At 40.3% G+C, this 19,079-nt stretch overlaps 11 protein-coding genes across 11 annotated transcripts; 6 read left to right on the forward strand and 5 right to left on the reverse strand.

Annotated features, from left to right (window-relative positions):
• Window positions 1-316: 316 nt before the first annotated feature.
• NESG_01864 (uncharacterized protein) lies at window positions 317-1,345 on the reverse strand (the record flags this gene model as incomplete). Its single annotated transcript, XM_053049481.1, has 1 exon — window positions 317-1,345. One exon carries the CDS (start codon window positions 1,343-1,345, stop codon window positions 317-319), a length of 1,029 nt encoding a protein of 342 aa, XP_052904431.1.
• A 2,753-nt stretch (window positions 1,346-4,098) lies between these two features.
• On the reverse strand, window positions 4,099-5,079 carry NESG_01865 (tRNA pseudouridine synthase A; the record flags this gene model as incomplete). Its single annotated transcript, XM_053049482.1, has 1 exon — window positions 4,099-5,079. One exon carries the CDS (start codon window positions 5,077-5,079, stop codon window positions 4,099-4,101), a length of 981 nt encoding a protein of 326 aa, XP_052904432.1.
• Window positions 5,080-5,094: 15 nt separating this feature from the next.
• Window positions 5,095-5,439, forward strand: NESG_01866 (uncharacterized protein; the record flags this gene model as incomplete). The annotated part of the gene is made up of 1 exon (XM_053049483.1): window positions 5,095-5,439. One exon carries the CDS (start codon window positions 5,095-5,097, stop codon window positions 5,437-5,439), a length of 345 nt encoding a protein of 114 aa, XP_052904433.1.
• A 2,724-nt stretch (window positions 5,440-8,163) lies between these two features.
• Window positions 8,164-9,600, forward strand: NESG_01867 (uncharacterized protein; the record flags this gene model as incomplete). The annotated part of the gene is made up of 1 exon (XM_053049484.1): window positions 8,164-9,600. The coding sequence occupies one exon, from the start codon at window positions 8,164-8,166 to the stop codon at window positions 9,598-9,600; it is 1,437 nt and encodes a 478-aa protein (XP_052904434.1).
• A 506-nt stretch (window positions 9,601-10,106) lies between these two features.
• Window positions 10,107-11,225, forward strand: NESG_01868 (uncharacterized protein; the record flags this gene model as incomplete). The annotated part of the gene is made up of 1 exon (XM_053049485.1): window positions 10,107-11,225. One exon carries the CDS (start codon window positions 10,107-10,109, stop codon window positions 11,223-11,225), a length of 1,119 nt encoding a protein of 372 aa, XP_052904435.1.
• A 546-nt stretch (window positions 11,226-11,771) lies between these two features.
• NESG_01869 (uncharacterized protein) lies at window positions 11,772-12,668 on the reverse strand (the record flags this gene model as incomplete). Its single annotated transcript, XM_053049486.1, has 1 exon — window positions 11,772-12,668. One exon carries the CDS (start codon window positions 12,666-12,668, stop codon window positions 11,772-11,774), a length of 897 nt encoding a protein of 298 aa, XP_052904436.1.
• Window positions 12,669-12,730: 62 nt separating this feature from the next.
• On the forward strand, window positions 12,731-14,272 carry NESG_01870 (uncharacterized protein; the record flags this gene model as incomplete). Its single annotated transcript, XM_053049487.1, has 1 exon — window positions 12,731-14,272. One exon carries the CDS (start codon window positions 12,731-12,733, stop codon window positions 14,270-14,272), a length of 1,542 nt encoding a protein of 513 aa, XP_052904437.1.
• Window positions 14,273-14,297: 25 nt separating this feature from the next.
• On the forward strand, window positions 14,298-15,338 carry NESG_01871 (uncharacterized protein; the record flags this gene model as incomplete). Its single annotated transcript, XM_053049488.1, has 1 exon — window positions 14,298-15,338. The coding sequence occupies one exon, from the start codon at window positions 14,298-14,300 to the stop codon at window positions 15,336-15,338; it is 1,041 nt and encodes a 346-aa protein (XP_052904438.1).
• Window positions 15,339-16,111: 773 nt separating this feature from the next.
• On the reverse strand, window positions 16,112-16,273 carry NESG_01872 (uncharacterized protein; the record flags this gene model as incomplete). Its single annotated transcript, XM_053049489.1, has 1 exon — window positions 16,112-16,273. One exon carries the CDS (start codon window positions 16,271-16,273, stop codon window positions 16,112-16,114), a length of 162 nt encoding a protein of 53 aa, XP_052904439.1.
• Window positions 16,274-16,955: 682 nt separating this feature from the next.
• On the reverse strand, window positions 16,956-18,011 carry NESG_01873 (uncharacterized protein; the record flags this gene model as incomplete). The annotated part of the gene is made up of 1 exon (XM_053049490.1): window positions 16,956-18,011. The coding sequence occupies one exon, from the start codon at window positions 18,009-18,011 to the stop codon at window positions 16,956-16,958; it is 1,056 nt and encodes a 351-aa protein (XP_052904440.1).
• Window positions 18,012-18,031: 20 nt separating this feature from the next.
• NESG_01874 (uncharacterized protein) lies at window positions 18,032-19,024 on the forward strand (the record flags this gene model as incomplete). The annotated part of the gene is made up of 1 exon (XM_053049491.1): window positions 18,032-19,024. The coding sequence occupies one exon, from the start codon at window positions 18,032-18,034 to the stop codon at window positions 19,022-19,024; it is 993 nt and encodes a 330-aa protein (XP_052904441.1).
• Between the last annotated feature and the right edge of the window lie 55 nt (window positions 19,025-19,079).

A 19,079-nucleotide genomic window follows, 5' to 3' on the forward strand; every position in this document is an offset into this window, starting at 1 on the left:
ACAGCATATGGAGCTTCCTATTAAACAATTTTTCTGATTCTACAAATGGAGAAAGAACATAAATGCAACAGATAAGTACTGCACTTGGCATACTAAGAATAGCTAGGCATCTTTTAGCCCATAAATAAGACTTTATTGCTTAAACCCAAATCTTTTAAATCTAGTTATTTTAGCAGTGTGCTAAATAAAGATATGCAGTTTAGCTGCTTTCTCTATGGCCCGTAGCAATTACCATGCTAGGCGAATAATACTCCATTATCTAAGTCAATCCACATATCTGCAAACAAAAACGCACCCAGCTACTGCTGCCAGAACACTACACTGTTTTTTTAGCAAAGACCAGGAGAGAGGACTGCTTTTTTGCTTTGCTGTGCGCCTGTAGCCGGGCTACTGCTGTATCCACTTTTTTACGGTCGAATCCATTTTCCTCTACAAGAAACTGCACAATTTCATCTGCTTTCGGCAAAGCCATGCTAAATACGGGGGGCTTTCCAGCTTCCTGCGATGTAAAAATTTCTCTTGCCTCCACATACGGCCAGTCTTCCTCTCCTGGCTGTATCTTTCCGCTTTCTACAATCTTCTCTATTGAGCGGTGCTCCTGCACCAGATCATAGACCTTCTTCGGCCCAAGCCCTTTTGGCTTTTGGCAGTAGTCGCATCCAAGAAGTATGCACATGTCAATGAACTCTGCTTGGTCCAGCCCTGTTTGTTTAAGAACTTCATCCAGAGATATCTCCATAACAGCCATTTTCTTTTTCATAAGAGCAGGAAAGAAGTTCCGCAGCAGAACTTTGCCCCCAAATGCTAGAGAGTCCATATCCTCTGATACGACCCCATTTACAGCGTTTGCAATATTCAATGCTGCACAGAAACCTTCTGCCTCATTGGGCGCTGTCATATACGGAACCCCCATTGCGCTCAGTAGAGCTTGCGCAGATTCAACATGATACTTTGTGGCACGCACAGTTCTTTTTGCATGCTTCATCTTTTCGCTTTCTGTCTCTGCTTGCTCTAAGTCTCTTTCGGCCTGCTCTTTACGGGCTCTTCTTTCAACTAGTATGTTTTCCTTCAGCTCTGGCGCCAGCCCGTCAAATATATACACAGGCACTATCCCCTTTTCTATTAGATTTATTGTCTTATAAAAGATTCCATATAGATGAGCTGTTGTTTCTCCATTCTTGTTTTTTAAGCTGTCCATGCCGTATCGTATTGCTACGAGCGACTGGTATAAAATCATGCTGGCATCAATTGCCACTTTCCATCCTCGATATTTTTCTATTTGTGTGCTTCGTATAGCCTTTGGCGCTTTTTCTTTTAGCAGCTCCGTCAACTTGCATATTCCCATAACGCTGTATAAAATAATATTCTTCTTTGTGCAGAGCGCATAGCTAACTAGGATAGTATATCGCAGACAAAAGCACACTTTAGTGGAAAGCCAACTAGATCTACTATTTAAGCAGTAGAAGGCTTTTTTGCCTAGTCTTTCCCTCGTCTTATATGCGCACACTTACAAAGCAATCATAGTTCTTCAGCCCATACATGCACATCTTTTACTTCAATACACATCCATTAGAATAGTACACAATATAAGTTATATGACATATACATTTTATATCTACTAGAGAGTGCCTGTGTTTAACTCTCCTAACAATAAGAATCTTCAGGTTGTTATTTTATCCATAAAGGTTTTCTCTATTTCCTCTCCAAATACAAGCACATCCAGAGTTTAACACATACAAATCCACTAGCCTCCTCTTTTATACTACAAGCATCCTACACACAGTACTTTCTTTCTCCTTAACAACATTCTTGTTCTTTTCTAAGTACTATATACCTATATGCCAGCCCTGCCCAAGGTTCTTATGTCAATGAAGAGATTAATATATAAGGGGGCCTCGGCCTACTGGCCCCCACACCACTTCCCTGCCAGCCCAAATGCCCGCTAGTGGTGCTTTACATCCGCGCTGACCCACAGCACTGAGTGTTTCCAGACCTGACTGTTATGCGTCTGTGGCTGAGAAGTCTCTCGCACTACGAATAAAAGACAGAGTTTTCGCGTATTTATAGACCGCATTTTATTTTTTTCCTTTTTCGTCAGCAATTTCCCTCTCCGCACTTTTTTGCCCCTGCAAACCGAAGGAAGAGGGCATTTTCCCCGAAATTCCCGTGTTTTGCCCTGCTGAGCGCCCCTGCGAAAAATATTTTCTCAGGTGTTTTTTTTGAGATGGGTCTCCTGCCTAGAAAGGGCGTGTGCATCCATACTGCAGCGAGGGCAGAGACACTCTGCATATGTGTGTGTACGGCAGAGCTCCTAGAAGGGTAGCTGTGTCCGAGAGGCAGAGAGTGCAGACTGTTCTGTGAAAGGACCCTACTCTCTATAACTCACACATGCCATAAAGAGAGCAACAAAAAGAGTGCGCCTACATCTTTCAACTCTGTCTGTACTCTGGCTAGTAGTGCAGTCTGAGGTATTCAAGCCAGCCTGTCTGTTTATATTCACCACATATGTACTGCATATCACAGTATAGTATCTATGCTCTGCGCTATACTCTCTGTGTGTGAGGCACACAGCCAGGCTGCGCAATTCCTGCGCAATTTACCCTTACTCGGGCATATTGGGGGTCTAGCCCCCATAGACCGGTCTATATTCACTTTAGAGCGGGTCTTCTTGTATATTAAAAAGTATATGCGCGCTTTTGGGAATATTGGGGGCATCCAGAACGGGCAAATTAAGGTCTATTTTCCAAAATATAAGTATAAATAGAGCATAAATCTGTAAAAATATTCCAAAGGAAACACAGGAATCACTTGCTAGTTCTCCTATGTGTGCACTCGCGCACAGGCAGATACCTTAAGCTCATCGAGGTGCCTTTAACTTCATTGAGACAACTTAATCTCTTCGGACGACTTAAATTCATCAAGGTAAGTTAAACTCATCACAGGCCCGCACTGAAACCTGGGCCTAGCAAGAAGCACTTTAAACTCTTCGCATAGTATTCCTGGCACACGCATAAGCCCATCCTGCCTGCACAAAACAGATAAAACAACCCAGCAGACAGGCCCGAATATTCTAAGCTCCTATTAAACTCCTCTAAATGAACTGTCTCTATATGTATATTAACAACACAAAAAACAATAAAGACACATGCATTTACTCCTTTTTTATTTTATTTCTGCACACTGCTTTCTACTTCTGTCCTCTGCTTGTATACTTTACTACTACAGAGCAGAGTGTGTGTTGTGATGATGCTACTGTGCTGCACCATGCATAAACATTCCGAATGGCCTGCAGTATTGCAATACAGCACAAGCACTTCTCTGCTATGGCTGTAACCTGACTGTAGAGCAAGAGTGTGCTGTTTATAGTTTGCTTACATGAATGTATTTACATGCTGCTATACATGTATTCTTCCTTTGGTATAATCTATAGTATTACTGCTGCGGCATTCTGGTTGTGTTCTCTATGTGCTGGGCATACATAGCCTGTTTTGTGTATTAAGCTCCTCTGTGTGGCGTCAGCACCCAGCTGGGTCTTTGAATTGTGCAGTTTTTTTGATTTTCCTGTGCTTTCGTCTTTTTTTAGAGGAAATAAGCCTTCTATCTAATATTTACACACGAAATACAGAAGAGTTTATTTTTTACATATATATGGAAAGTAGAAAAAGAGTAAACCAAAAAATGTATAGAATAAATAGAGAGACCTGCCATCGTATAAAAAGATAGAAAACATGCTGGGAAACCTTAACTTTGATTTACCAATACACTACAAAACCAGAGATACCACTTTATCCTTTGCTTTATTTATATAGCCCCACCTATTGTGATCTACCTATCCTTTGGGCTCTTCTTAAATAACTATCTCTACCTGTACTAAGCACATTCTTTGTTAGAATTCGTATAGTAAAGCCCATGCGTATATATAATAATATCCACATCTAATGCTTAAAGAAAGCTATTGTACACTTAAACACAAATAGACGTTCTATGCAGACGCAGAGGCAAATGTGTGTGGGATACCGCCTAGCAAGGAGGTGCATTCTCTACACTCTCTATGATCTAGAAGTGTACTAGTATTAAAATTAACTCCCTTTGTGTGCTTTAATGCAAAAAGAACTCCTTTGTTATTCTCTCGTTTACTTTAGATTTTACCTGCACACTCTCGCATATTTTTATGAGAGGATGGCTCCTTGTCTGTGCAGATTTGAGCTGGCTTAGATCTGTATCTGCAAACACGCAGCTCGCCAGCACAAGAGGGGAGGGATCTGCAAGCTTTATGTCTTTTTTCTGCGGCTCGTTTTTATCTAGAATGTTTGCAAGCTCTATATCAGAGCCTGTCCCTAACATATACAAAACCGAGAATATCTTTCTGACCTGGTTGTGCAGAAAGGACTTTGCGCGTATGCGCATTAGATAGACCTCCACTCCTGTGACGCTGTCCTCTGATACCTTTTCAAAAACAATTGAGTCGACTGTGCGCACGGCCTCCTCTGCACACACCTCATCTGGGGACACTTTTTGCTTTTTCTCAAGGCGTTTTTTCTTTGAGGCCTCTTTTTCCTGCTTGCAGAGCCTTCCAAACCAATGGGTGCCCAGTAGCTTTTGTGACTCGTCTGCCATTTTTTCTATGGATAGAGAGCTGCCTGCTCTCCTAGAAAAGTAGTACTCATACTCCCTGGATATGCACGAGAACCGGGCGCTGAACTGGTCATCCACAAACATCCATCCAAGCACTCGGATGTCCTCGGGAAGGTGCTGGTTAAGAATCAGATCGTACGGATACTCCTTCCCTGCAGGCGCAGGCAGAAAAATCGATACAAACTGGGAGGCTGCTGAAACGCCTGCGTCTGTTCTGCCGCACTTGTAATACTTCCTCTCAACGATGCCTGAGAGTATTTCCTTTGGCCACACAAAGGTGCTTGGGCGGACCTGCTTTTCCTCTGCCTGGATGAACTTGGCCTTTACAAAGCTTAGGAATAAATGGTGCTCCACAGTTGGAAGGCCTGGCTGGTATGCAAAGCCGTGGTAGTTCTGGCCGTTGTACGAGAGTTTGAGCAAGACATTTCTAGAAATAAGCGGCATGCCAACTAAAAAAATATGCAAGAAGAGGAGAAGGCAAGTAAACGAGACCAGGTCTTTGACTTGGAAAAGTACGTAGGAAAGAAGGTGCGAATATGCTTTTTTGGCGGGATAGAAGTGACTGGGTGTCTATTGGGGTATGACCAGCTGCTAAATATAGTCCTGGGGGATGGAAAAATGGCGTCTTTTGCAGAGCAGGAGGATAAAAGCCTAGACTTAGGAGGGCTTATGCAGGAGGCTCCATCCAGCATGATGTGCAAAGGAGTGTCAATATGCTCTATAGATCTTATGACGGCGCCTGAGAGCGCGGAGGAGTATGCATATCCAGAAAATGCATATTATACAATAGGCAGCAGAAGCTAGGGTTACCTGTGGCTATCTCAGTTGGCATGACTCACGGCGCTCTTATAATGTATAGCTAAAGGGTGTATGATAGATTTTCCTCTCTATAGCTTTGCATGTCTATAGTGCTATTTAAATAAATAATTGGAGTGCAAATGCTCAGAGTGCAGACTAAAAGCATATTGTTAAATAATGTGCGATTTTGAAAATAGCATGGCACACAAGGAACGCCAGACTGTAATAATAGCAGGAGTGCGCACAGAACATAAAATAAATGACTACTTTGACATAGAATGCTGCGATTGGCTAGAGTACTGCATATTATGATAGTTCTATGGAGAGAGGAGGAATAGCTCTGAAATAGTAGCATAAAGTGGATATTATTCTGGAGAAAAGAGCATTTATTATAGGACCTGCCATTCGCTGACTTTCTTCTGTGGGTTTCTATAGTTGATCCAAATATTTTATTTTAAATACTTCTGAAAATACTGCAGACCTTCTAGTAAGCAGAAGATTTTCTACAATTATAATAAAATCTGAGTTATATCAATTGATATTCTCAATCTATATATATACACTTTAAAAATATATTTTACCATGCAGGTATTGAATGTAGATTCAGATGTTCATTTAGATACATCAGAAATGTCTGCTTTTGATAGGGAGTCAATTGCAGATATTCGCCAGTCTGTGGGGATTATCTATCCATATAAAAATATACACGCGGTAAATATCAAGGAAGAGTGTATTATAAAGAATTACAGAGGAGTTACACCTAGTAAATTAGATATCGCATGTAGTGAGGTGAAAAGACTCTTGAGGAAAAAATACATTGTAAGAACTACTGGAGTTGAGTGCAAGTGGCTGATTCCTGTTGTAATGGTGCTAACAAAAAAAGGAGAGCCATTTCTCACGCTTGACTTCAAAAAGTTAAACAAGCAAAGAATTAAATATGAGTATAAAATCCCAAGTCCACAAGAAGTCATTTTAAATCTACCAAATATGAAATACTTTTCAAAGTTCTCGATAAAGGATGGGTTTTTCAATATCCCGCTTGCAAAAGCATCTCAGAAAAAAACCACATTCATGGTCAATGGCAGTTATTATATGTTCAAAAGGCTTCCAATCGGATATGGAAACTCCCATGTACTCTTCCAGAAAGCAATGGATTTTATTTTGAAGGAATACCTGCAGGTGTGCTGTATTTCGTATTTTACAGATATTTTTGTGTATTCTGAAACTCTAAGTGGCCATAGAAAATGTGTGGTTGATGTGCTGTTTGCCTTGAAGGAGTATGGAATAGAGATAATATGGGAAACAGCAGAGTTTGCTATGCAAACTATTGACTTTCATACTGTGCATGCCAGCTCTGAGCAGGCGTATATGGAGCCTGACAATGAAAGCATAAGCAAAGTTCTTAACTATGGAAGGCCGGTTAGTAAGTTGGATCTATTACATTTTTTATCATATGCGCACATTAATCGCAAGTTTATTAAAAACATTGCAGAGATTCTTAAGCCCTTGTACATACTATCCCACTCGCGTATATTTTATTGGAACCCACAGCACACAGCCGCATTTCAAAGTATTAAGAAAGCTCTGTCAAATGCCACTAGTATTATGTTTCCCAACTTTAATGACAAGTTTACAGTGGAAACATCTGTCAATACCCATAGCATATGCACAATACTGAAACAAAATGGAGCGATTATTGAGTATGCATCAACCACGCTGAAGATCAATCACAGAGAGTACACCTTTCCTGAAAAAGCGATGCATGCAATAACATCTGCCTTGGCCAGATGGCACGAGTACTTAATGCTAGAGCAATTTACCTTAGTGACAGACTATCCATACATGGATGAGTACGCATCAGCCAGAGCATACACCAGAGATGATTCTTTAATCGCGCATTGGTATTCTATTTTGGATAACTATTCATTTGATTATATTTATAGAGGGCGTAAATAGCCTCTTTATAAAGAATAAATCGTGATTAGCATGCTCTTTTTATTTAGGAAGGCTTTTTGTTAAGTTGGTTATAGGCAGTGTAGACGCATACCTCTAGGGGTGTGCTGATTTCTTGGCTGCGCGAGGCACCCAGAGCCTATTTTATTTTAATATAAGGAGTTACAATGCATACATGCAATTATGCGTAAGCATCATTCCATGGGCGTGTATGTATATTGCGTAGCTTTAACACACGCAATGTATAAATGCAGTACAAGAGAATAGCGCTCAACAGTGCACCAAAGTAGATGATAGGTTATTTAGCGCCAAATATATGCTATATACGAATAGCTTCCAAGCCCTCCTGCAGTCTTATTCAGTGAATACACCACAGCAATACGAAAATGAATTTTAGAGAAAAAGGCAAGTTTGCATGGTTATGGTGTAATGTGCCCTCAGTTGTAGCACTCTTATTACATGCTGGCGCAGCGCTACACTTATTTACAAAATTGCATTTTCTTTATTGTTATCAATGGATAATACGCCCGGCCAAAAAGATCTAGATTCCAAATATTAAATTCATCTAGGCAGACTGGCAATAGAAAAATATCAAACAAACATATGATATATTAATATAACGCATTCTATATTAAAGATTGAATGCGCTTTGCACAATAAAATCTATTGACATCCTTCTTGCTGAGTGCACTGAAGCGTTTTAAATACATTATGCTGGATTTATTGTTTACAAAAGTATTTGCAAAGCATAAATATTCTTTATTATGATAAACAAAAATGGGAAATTCAGAGACATCGAATGACACTGAGGCAGACCGATCATTATTAGGCACTATATCCAAAAACTGGAGAAATGCGTTCAAATTAACAGGTAAAGTTCTAAAAGGCGGCTTTGGAGGCGTGTTCAACGGTGTGTGGGGAGCTACTGCATCTAATGATTCTGAAGATGAGCATATTCAGGTTGAGACCGAGAGTTCTTCAGAAAAAACAAAGGATAGCACGGAAACAAAAACATTCGACCAATGCAAAAAAGCACTTGATGAAAAATTAAAGGGCTCAACACGCGACATCTTATATCCATTAAGCGAAGACATGAGTATGGGAGAGGGTGCAGAGCTCTTTAGAAGAGTCAGTCTGAAAATGGCCATGCGAAAGTCAAGCTTAGACTCCAAAACAGGCAGATATAGAGACCTGCACAGAGGATGCATATCCATATACAAAATGATTGGAGCAAACTCAAAAAAAAGGAAGACTATCTCCAACGCAAAATCATTTATGCAAAACATACAAAATGTAATCAGCCACACAACAGGAATGAAGGACATTTCATACACATCAATTCTTCTTCTTTTCTATCTAAAAAAGCATAACTGGCCGCTTTCCTCAAATTTTTCGAACTATGAAGTGGAATTCCACAAGAGAATGCCCTCTGCATGCGGAGAGTCATTGGATCTCAGTGCTAGTTTAGTGCAGTGCTTCGTGTCCGAGGGAATGAGGACAAATTTCTATGTCAACTTGGCAGCCCGGATAGACCCTTCTTTCAAAGAGATGTACACAAATATGCATGAAGGATTTAGCCACCTGGCCTTGCAGGCAGACAGATCTTGCAACAGCACAAAGCGCGCAATTGTATTCTTCTATGCCATTTTAAAGGAAATTAGGAATAACATAGAAGAACTTCTTTCCACGCTTTTAGATGGGGTGGATCTTACAGAGGAGGAGAAAAACGAGCTTGAAAAAGTTCTGCCTGAGCAAAGCGACGAGCATATCAAAGAGGCTGCGCAGTACATAAGAAGCATTAGGAGCTTAAAAAACCCTGTACTGGAGGAGGAACAGGCGCGCAAGGCTAAAGTGTCGGAACCAATTAACTTGGAAAAGAAAAAAGAAGCATCTGCTGCCAAGGAAGTGGACGCAGTTCTAAAAGAACCAATGAATTCTGATACAATAACGGCAAAAAAGAATAGAAAAGTGCCTGCTCAATACGAAGATAGCATGTCTCTAATCAGTGACCTGAAAAACAGTGCTATGTATAGAAAGCAAAAGGCAATTTACATTGAAGCAAATGACTTCTCTGAATCTCCTCTTGAGCCAAATAGCGTACTAGTGCATGAGCCAGCAATGAACCATTCAGTCATGGCGCACATTCAAACCCAGCACGCGCATGCATTTGATTTGTATAAGTACGCACACTTACACCACAACAAAACAAAATAGCTTTATCCGAGTACGAAAATAAAGGTCTATGCTTCTTATATAGTTTTATACTTAGTTTCTTTATACAGTGCAACAGAGGGAATTGAGACCCCAGTGCCCTCTCTGAAAGTTTCATCTATCTATCAGAGCAAAGTGCGACTTGAAAGCAGCGAATTAAATAAGAAGAAGTTGTTTCACTTAAGAGTGCGGCAGCTGCGGTCTAGAAGTAATAAGAAAGCCACAGCCATGCACATTCAATGCCTTCTCATGCTGATAGAGCTTAAGTCATATTAATGGCTCATAAATACGCCAGCTTAGTTATTTGGTTTAATTTACTATACGTGTATTTATAGAATAAAAGTATTTTTCAAATATATAGCTTTAAAAAGCTGTTCTTGACATTATTTTAAGCTTTAGCTACCGCTGAGCCGCTGTGAGTAGTCTAAACTATTTTTTGTACCAATTGTTTATTTTTCTGTTGCAGATATATTAAATAGGGGAAGTAAAAAAATTGTAATTTGTAAAAAATGGAAGCATCACAAAACGAAGAAAGGCAAGTAATATGGTTAAATCTGGATCAGATGGCAGTGGATATTAAGAGCTCGCTTAAAAAACCCAATAAAAAACACGAGATGAGTTATACCGGCACTGTGATTGCTAAATTTTATAACAGTCTTCTTGGGGCGCTGGTTGTTAACGGTAACGAAACAGAAACAGAAAACAATACAGTTTATAGGGTAGAAGGTCCAATCAAGCAGCTATTTGGTAAAATTTTACTTAGAAATAACCAAGAAGCGCTAAAAAAAGTGGAAAAAGTACTAGCCAATATTGATACCCCTAAAATAACTAAAGATACAATCAAAAAAGAGGCAGACCAACTGTGGATAAATTGGAAGAGTAAAGTGTGCGCGGCTATAGGCGAAGCACTTGAAAATGAGGTTAAAGAGCTAAACAGTGTTATAAATATTGGGCTTCCAGATAGAAATACACTTGAAGAGGAGGCCAAATATATAAAGAGCATTGAGAATTGCGCAAGAATTATATCGTATAATAGCGGTCCAGGCCAGACAGACATTATGAAAATATTTAGGCAGGAGGATTTGCGAAATATATTTCCAGAGCTAGACACAAAAAATGAGGGCAAGGCTATAGATGCTGCCCAAAAGAAAGAAGCTTTAGAGGCGCTAAGAGAAAAGGTCAGCAAACAAGGCTTTTTTATGGCGATTTTAAACCATGAAATACTTTCAGAGGTATTATACAACACTTTGGGAAAGAACTACAGTGGAGAGCATAGCTCTAGTAGACGGGATAAGGTAATTGCGTACATGAAGAGCATAAATACTATTATAAACAGCTCAGAAACAGATGAATCAATAGAAAACTACGTTAACACAAACTTTGTGCGCCATAAGCACGGAAGTTACATTAGCAGAATAAGTGCGGCCATTTCGACACCATTTGAGTTTTTGAGTGAGAACATGTATGGCACAGAAAGCACAACTGGTGTTACAGGCGGCAGCTCAAAAAAATCAAAATATCTAAGAATTGCTATTGGTATTTTGTTTCTAATATGGATTAACTTTGTTTGGATAGGTATATTTAAAATATATTTTAAACAGACAGAAATCCACAGAATGCGAGTTTAGGCAAAGAAGTGAAAAATAACACGCTTTATATCATGCAGCTCAAGTCAAGTGGCACCATGTAAATTCATACTGGTACTACAACAGGCATAGATGTATATATTAAAAGCGCATATTAAGGCCACCAATCGTCTGAAGGAAAAGAGGCCAATAAAAAAACATCTCAGCACATCTGGTGTGGGGCTGCAAAGAATGCACTATGCCCTCTGGATATAACTCGAATAAAGATAACTATTTAGAGCGAAGAGTGTTTATTGGCCTCTTGCATATTCCATTCATTGCTGTTTATGTTAGCGCATTTGGAATATTTTGGCATCTTTCTCTTCTTAGAGTTGCATATTGTTGTCTTTGTGCTATGGTTACTGAAGTCTGGAAACCCTGTTGCGATCATTTTATTTTGAATGTCTTTATTGGTGCAAGAAGTTTCCAAAAAGTGTTAATTTCGGTGTATTAATAATATACAGCAGGTAGTACACAAGAGCAAACAAAGAACTTGGAAAGCACAGTCCCAATGAAGAAATAAATACTTTTTATTCCACGTCACTTTTCCTAAGAGGGCTTGTTCTGCAGACCTTTGAATAAGATTAGCGCCTCAAGCGCAGTTATCCTTTTAGAGGGCTCGTATGCAAGCATTTTTCTAAGTATCGAGAAGCAATCATCAAGATCATTTCTTTCTGTATTTTTAATAACATTCGCAAGGCCATTTTGCAGAATAAAATATTTGATCACTTCTAAGCACTCTTCTGAGTTTCTGCCTGGAAACAGCGCATGGTGTGTTAGCAGTTCAAACAAAACACACCCTGCGCCCCACACATCTATGCTCAGATCGTACGAAAGCCCCATGTGGATCTCAGGTGCTCTGTAGTATCGCGAGCATATATAGAGAATGTTACTGGCGGATCCAACTATCTTCTTGGCGCTTCCTAGGTCGCATATTTTTAATATCTGCGCGTCAGTGTCTATCAATATATTAGATGGTTTAATATCCCGGTGTGCTATGCCAAGGCCATGCATATATGACAGCCCCTCCATCAGCATGATAGCATACATGATAAACTCGTCTCTGCTAAAAAAACGACGGTCTTTGATACACAAAAAAGCATCGCTCTTTATGTAGTCCGTGACTAGGTTTAAAACAACTCCTTTCTCGTTTCTCTCTCCATAAAAGTACCAAAAAAGGCGGATTATGTTTGGGTGGGAAAGAGAGCACAGAATATCTAGCTCTCTGTTTAAGTATTCTCTCTTCTCAAAGACTCTCTTGAGAGCATAGCTGACAGACTCATTGACTAGTATTCTATAGACCATGCCAAAGGTGCCACTTCCTATTTTTTGGTGCGCATAGTACTTTATCTGGCATGTTTGCCCTGTGGCAGCGCAAGTCATGCTTTCTTCCAGTTCCTTATTGTCTTCTTCTCCTATGTTGCTTAGCATATAACTCGAATCCATCTAGATACAAATAATTGGCAAACATTCCCCTGTTTATTTTTTAAAATAGATTGGCCCCTGGCATGCAAAGAGAGGAGACTTGGGAGACCGTGCAGACAAAAACATTTGTAAATTGGATAAATTCTAAACTCGAAAAGGGAGAGGCGCGCTACAAGGAGGAATCTGTCCTGGTGCCATTCTCGTTTAAAAAGGTCGTGGATCTGAAGAAAGATCTTCAGGATGGAATAGTTCTTCATTCTTTATTATATTCAGCCACAGGATCAATATTGCGATTTAATGCGAAGCCAATATTAGTAGTACACAAGAGAGAAAATATTGAGAGAATTATTGACTATCTGAAGCAAAACAAGGTTGAGATGATAAATATTGGAGCTGCTGATATCCAGGAAGGAAGCATCAAGCTCACGCTTGCTTTAATATGGAGATTTATCATGGCATTTTCTTTGCAGGAGGTAAGAGAAAGTGGAGAAAGCATACAGGAAAGAATTCTTAAGTGGTGCCAGAAAAAAACTGCAAAGTACGGGGTGTCAGTTAAGGACTTTGGAAAGAGCTGGCACGATGGAAAGGTACTCTCTGCTCTGGTGCACTCAGATGTAGGCGGGTTTATATTTGACGATGGAACCTCGCAGGAAATATCGCAGAGAGCCCTTGACCTTGCAACTGAGTACCTAGAGGTGCCTTCTTTAATAAGCGCAGAGGATCTGACAACTGGAGTGTGCGACGAGAAGTCCATGCTGACATACTTAATAGAGTACTACACAGCCTCTATCAAGAATAGCGGAAAGATCAAACGGAAGGTTGCAGAAAAAGCAGCTCTACACGCTTCGCAGAGTGTTATTCACACAAAAGAGCAGATTGACCAGGTATTTGAGATGCTTGAGAAGGAAATTCCAGACTTGGAGCGGGCAAAGAAGGAAGTGGATGCCGTGTATACCCGCGTAAGAGCTGCAGAGCAGAAGGCCATACGCTATGCTATTGCATATATTATACAGTGTGATGTGCTGAACCGAATGCAGAGTCCATACTCTCCAATGAGTATAAAGCTGCCAGCCTCTTTCAAGGCTCTGCCTGCAGTGGGCATATCTGACTGCGTGTCTTTCCTTGACACTCTCCATGGATGGAACATCAGCCAAGGCAAAAAGAGCGATAGCGAGATTGCCAAGACGTTTTATAGCGTGCTTGGTGATCTGATGAGCCTTTCTAAGTGCGTTACCTTCCTGGGCGCGTTAGAGTTTCTTAGTGCAGTGAGCGCCCGGATTGAAGGAGTGCTTCTTCCAAAACACAAGCTTTCTGTGGAGGATCTCTCTTTTTCTGCAATTGAGACCAGCCGTATTATGAAGGAAAGGCTTGGGTGGGTGCTACTTGAGGTGAAGGATGGCGTGAGAAGATTTAATGAGTCCTTTTCCGAGGAAATATCGCGGGAAAAAACATATGTATGCACGCCACTTTCCATTGAAATGCAGTCCATTTCCCTTCCCTGCCCGCACAAAGACGAGTGGGCGCTTATTGGAGGGCGTGATGCATATCTGCGCATAGTGTCAGAAGGGCTCTCTATGATGGGCGCGAAGGAGTTTACTGCAATTGCTCCGGAGTCTGAAAAATAAAGGACATTATTTTCTTTTGTTTGTTATGGGGCACTCAGTCTGGTATTTAGAGAATAGAGACATGTGCCAATTTATTCCAAAGTATATTGTAAAGATTGAAAAACAGCCCGCTCTTGTAGAGTCCATAACTGAAGTAGATTTTGACGTATCTGCAGGACCATCAATTCTGAATGGCCAAGAAAAGCTAACAGCGCTAGAGGAAAGTATGTTTGCCTTCTCTGCTCTTCCAGATATTCGGTCTAAAGAAATGCACAAAGAGTCCTTTGTCTTTAACCTTGAGAACAAGATGTATCATGTGTCGTTTATTCAGGAGGAAGACCCAAGTAAAGTGCGCGGGTGCACGCAAAAAAGCATTGCAATTCAGTGCTGCCGGTATCTTCCTGTGCTGCCGCTGATCATGTCCCAGAAGCTGTGCTCTTCTAAGATGTACACACCAGAAATAGCTCTGGAAGCGCTAAAAACCCTAGAGCTTCCTTCAAATAAAGAGGCGCTGCGCATCCTGCATGAGCACATTCCACCGCATGTGCATGCTCTCCTGGAAAAGCACAAAAACACTATTATAGAGAACCTTATGCGGTGCAAGAGCTTCTTGGTGATAGGCCCCACGCCTACTGCGGTGTCCTTAACTGTAAGCTATCTTTCTATGTTCTGTGGCACCCGATATGGTGGAAAGGTGCTTCCATACAGATCCTCCTTTGTAAATAGCCCCTTGCCGCCAAGCTCAATTTTAGGGGTAACAAATGAGCACTTTTATAAGCAAGCCAGGTTTGACAACATAATTAATACAACAGAGGGCGGATATTATTATAAAGAGAAAAAATGCACAGAGGACTTGGAAAGGCTATTTGGCGAAATGGAGGAGTTCTTCTTGGATAGTCCAGAAAGCTTCCACGTAGAGAGGTGGCTTTGTCGCATGTCTGACTTTGGGGCAAGCATACGAGCAAGAAGAATCTTCAGAGAGTTTTTTAACAGCGCAAATTTTGTAGAATGGCTGTCATCGCACGGGTATCAAGAGGTACTGGGGGGAAATAAAGAGAAACCTCTTTCTCAAATGGATCTTAACTAACAGTTTAAGCAGAGCAGTCATACAACTTCAATAGCCTGAAATTAAAAAGAAATGATTTAGGCACTAAATATACTTTAAAAGAAGCTCCAATAAAGGCTATGCAAGATCTATACATTACTGCGGATAAACCTTTTTACTTTCTTGGAATGCCTGCATAGCTGTAATTTTTCTAAAATATTCTTTTTGTACAGGTATCGCCCTCTTAGACTAAATAAGTTATGTGTTTGGCAGCATCATGTACTGCAGAGCCATGTAACTAAGGTTTATTCTATAGAGATGTATAGCATAGACTTCTTAACTATAGCTATTTGAACTTATGATTCTTTTTATTTAAAATGCCAATGTACTTTTGGCTCTGTAATGCCTGCTTCTTATTGCTATTTAACTGACAATGCAATCAATAGGAACATAGCTCTACTTAATGCACTGTTTTCCAGCCATATATCAGAGCATTTATCAGCATGTACTTTAGAATGCAGCTGCATAGAAATAACTTAATTTTAAAGTGCAGCGCATCGCATTCGAAACAGCGACACACTCAATGCGCAGTAGTGGGAGTATATAGCTGCGTGCAGAGCCCTCACTAAAGGGAAGAGCACTTGCATATTTATGTCTTTTTCTTAGCACATGCTGTATATAGTCTCTTTTCATTCTATTTTGTTTGCGCTTAAATTGGAGGGTAAAGTGTAACGTATTGCTATCCATTTATTTAAAGAATCCATTATCTTCCATTGAAGCGCAAGTAAAGAATCATTGTACTACAAGCATACTATTTATTCATGGTATTTTAATTTAGTACGTAAAAAGTGTCTTCTTTTTGTGTTGTAATGCTGCTTGTTTCCTGGAATAAGTCTTTTCCATGCTGGCACTGGCTTGTTTACTCTGTTTGCTTTGATTAGTCTTCTTTTTAAAAGTGCTCCTTTGTTGGCGGTCATGTCTGGGGCTATAAAAATTAAAATAATTTGAACTTTTCAGTTAACTCCCAAGACGCAGAAATATTCAAAAAGATGCAGAAGTAAATACTCTTTTGCATAAAACAGGAAGATACGCCTACTGCTTTTTTACAGAGGAGTATGCACAGCCTCATTTGATTTCTAAACACCTCCTGCACATTCACTTGCGTATACTCAAATGGACTAGTCCATGAAGTTTTCTTGACTGCAAACTGTATGTGGCTGCTTTATAAATTGGATAATCACTGCCCCAGTTCTGAAGAATACTAATGGCTCTTTAATTATTATTTTTATTAAGCATTACCGTACAGCAGGCAAGAGATGCAAAATTGCTCATGAAGACGCAACTCTTGTATTAGAAGGCATGATTAGTATTGCAGCTAATTATAAGTCTATTATTTTAGCTAGAAATATAGCATGCATTGTATGCGCGTTTATTTATACTATTGGCAACTTAAATCTCATTATTTCAGCACACTTATTAAACCCCTCAATAAAATATTTTAAGACGCAAAGCGCACTTCTTAACTGCTTTACTCTTAAGCAAAACATCTGCACCTCTTACATACTATTGAATCATTCTTAAATATTAACTGTATTTATTTTCTTTTCTCTATTCGCAATTATAGTCTATTCATAGTGTATCAAAGATGCTCCTGGTGCTTTATTTATGCTCTTTTCTTTTCTTCTGTTTGGAGATGTATGCAGGATGTGTTTTATCAATATTAAAGTCTGGGTTGTTTTCCTTTGCAAACCGCTTGTCGTCGCCAACCAGAACTGCCTCACTGCTCTCTTCCATCTCCTCATCGCCACTTGACTCCATTGCAATGTCTTCATCGTCCACAGACTTATTATGAGTCTTGCTCTTTTCCACAGGCTCTTTTATGCTCTCCAACTGGTCTTCATCCTCGCTCTTTTGCTGTGGAATCTCCATTTGCATGGCCTTCTTGTAGTATTTCTGCTTTTCCTCATCATCTGACGCATCTATGAGATTGTCTGCTACATCAAGGTCAATTTCGTTGACAAACAGATCCTTTAGGTATCTGTCCCGCACTGGGTCCTCATCCCATCTTAGCTGCGGCTTTGTACTGTAGAGCGGGTTCATTGGGATTCTGGCAATTTTCTCTGTTGACTGTGTGATTTCCTCAACCAGCTCATCGTCAATGACAAATCCACTGGGAATAAACCGAGCATCAATGTAGTTATGCGTGTTCTCTATCTCCTGCCCATCAATGGAAGTGTAGAGCTCTTTTCCTATCTCTTCGTTTTCTACCTCTACCACTGCATAGAAATACTTCATTTTCTTTTTTATGTACTCTCTTATTTCCATTTCCTGTGTCTCGTCATTTATTTTAAGATTCATAATTGCCAGCTCATCGTGCCCTTCAACTGCCATCTCCCTGCTTCCAAGCTTGGTCTTGTACAGCGAAACTTTCTTTATTTGCCCTTTTGGGACAAATGCATTTATAACTCTGTATATTTCATGCACACCAATTGACTCCCAGTCTACATTTAGTATTGCCACTCTGGAGGACGTGTCTCCAAGAGGAACATCTCGCTGCGGAAGCAAGTCTTCCGGTTTTATTGGAATTGCAGTTTCCTGAATCTCCTTTATCCCATCTGTGTTTTCTTTTCTTCTTTTTTTATCATCTGTAGAAGGCTTCTCTGAATTAAACTTCTTCTTTTGGCCACTGCGCCCGGATTCTGTGCTATATTTCATCGCAAATTTTTTTCAATGTGATGCCTTCTATAAGAAAAATAAAGCAAAGAATTGAAGCATACAAAAGCACGGTCGCTCTGCTAAACAATAAAATCCGAAGACTCGAAACAAAAGTTGGCGGGGGATCAGAAAATCTGCAGGATAGTATTGAGGAGGGGGAAATCCGGAAGAAAACAAAAGAAAAAAGAAAGAGGAGGCTTGACGAGTGCAGCAATGAAATAAAATTGCTGGATATTGAGGATAAGGCAAAGAACAGCATGCCAGACGCTCTCAAGGAGATATTCGACACGTTTAATATAATGGACCAGTCTGAAATAAGAAGGATATTCTTAAAACTACTGCCATATTTAGACAACTCCTTAAAGTATGTCATTCTCCACGACATTATTCTTTTCTCGCGGGACCTAGACAAATACTCTCTGGTGTACAGTATTCTATACCATGATGCAATTGAGAAGGATGGAAGCGAGGTAAGCGATGTGCTTGAGACCATTTATTACTATAGCATTGCAGAGGAAGCAGTTGACGGACTGAAGAGCAGGTGCATTAGCATTCTTGAGAAGTATGCAGGACGGCCTGTTTTTATTGACGGCCAAGTGGCAGCTGAAGTATTTGATGCAGTCACCTCCATTCGCCTCTACTCAAAAGTGCTGGACTGGTGCTGGACGTACAATGAATTTATTCGGGATATTCTGCACCCAGAGCTGAAAAAGCCAGATGGCGCGTTTGCAGTTCTTGTGCTTTCCGCCATATATGCCGAGTGGACTAAGTCTCTTTCTCCACACAAGAGTCTGGAGTATGTCATTCAGATCCTTGACAAAGTGGCAGGCGTGGGAACTGGAGAAGAGATCATCCCATCAATGCACTCAATTGAGGCCCAGCTAGCAAGTGCTATTATGCTGCGCCAGTTTAGGCCTGGGGCTTCTGTTAAGTGGCACAGAAAAAGAACGGACGATGCGCCGCTGGAAACATCAAGATTAATCGATGATGTCTGGAAAATATCATTTTTGTAGTGTGCTGCATGCAGGTTTATATGCGAAGTGGTAAAACCGCAAGCGAGTGTAAATT

The sequence above is a fragment of the Nematocida ausubeli genome (genome assembly GCF_000738915.1).
Source record: "Nematocida ausubeli strain ERTm6 chromosome Unknown supercont2.4, whole genome shotgun sequence".
Taxonomy (NCBI): domain Eukaryota; kingdom Fungi; phylum Microsporidia; genus Nematocida; species Nematocida ausubeli.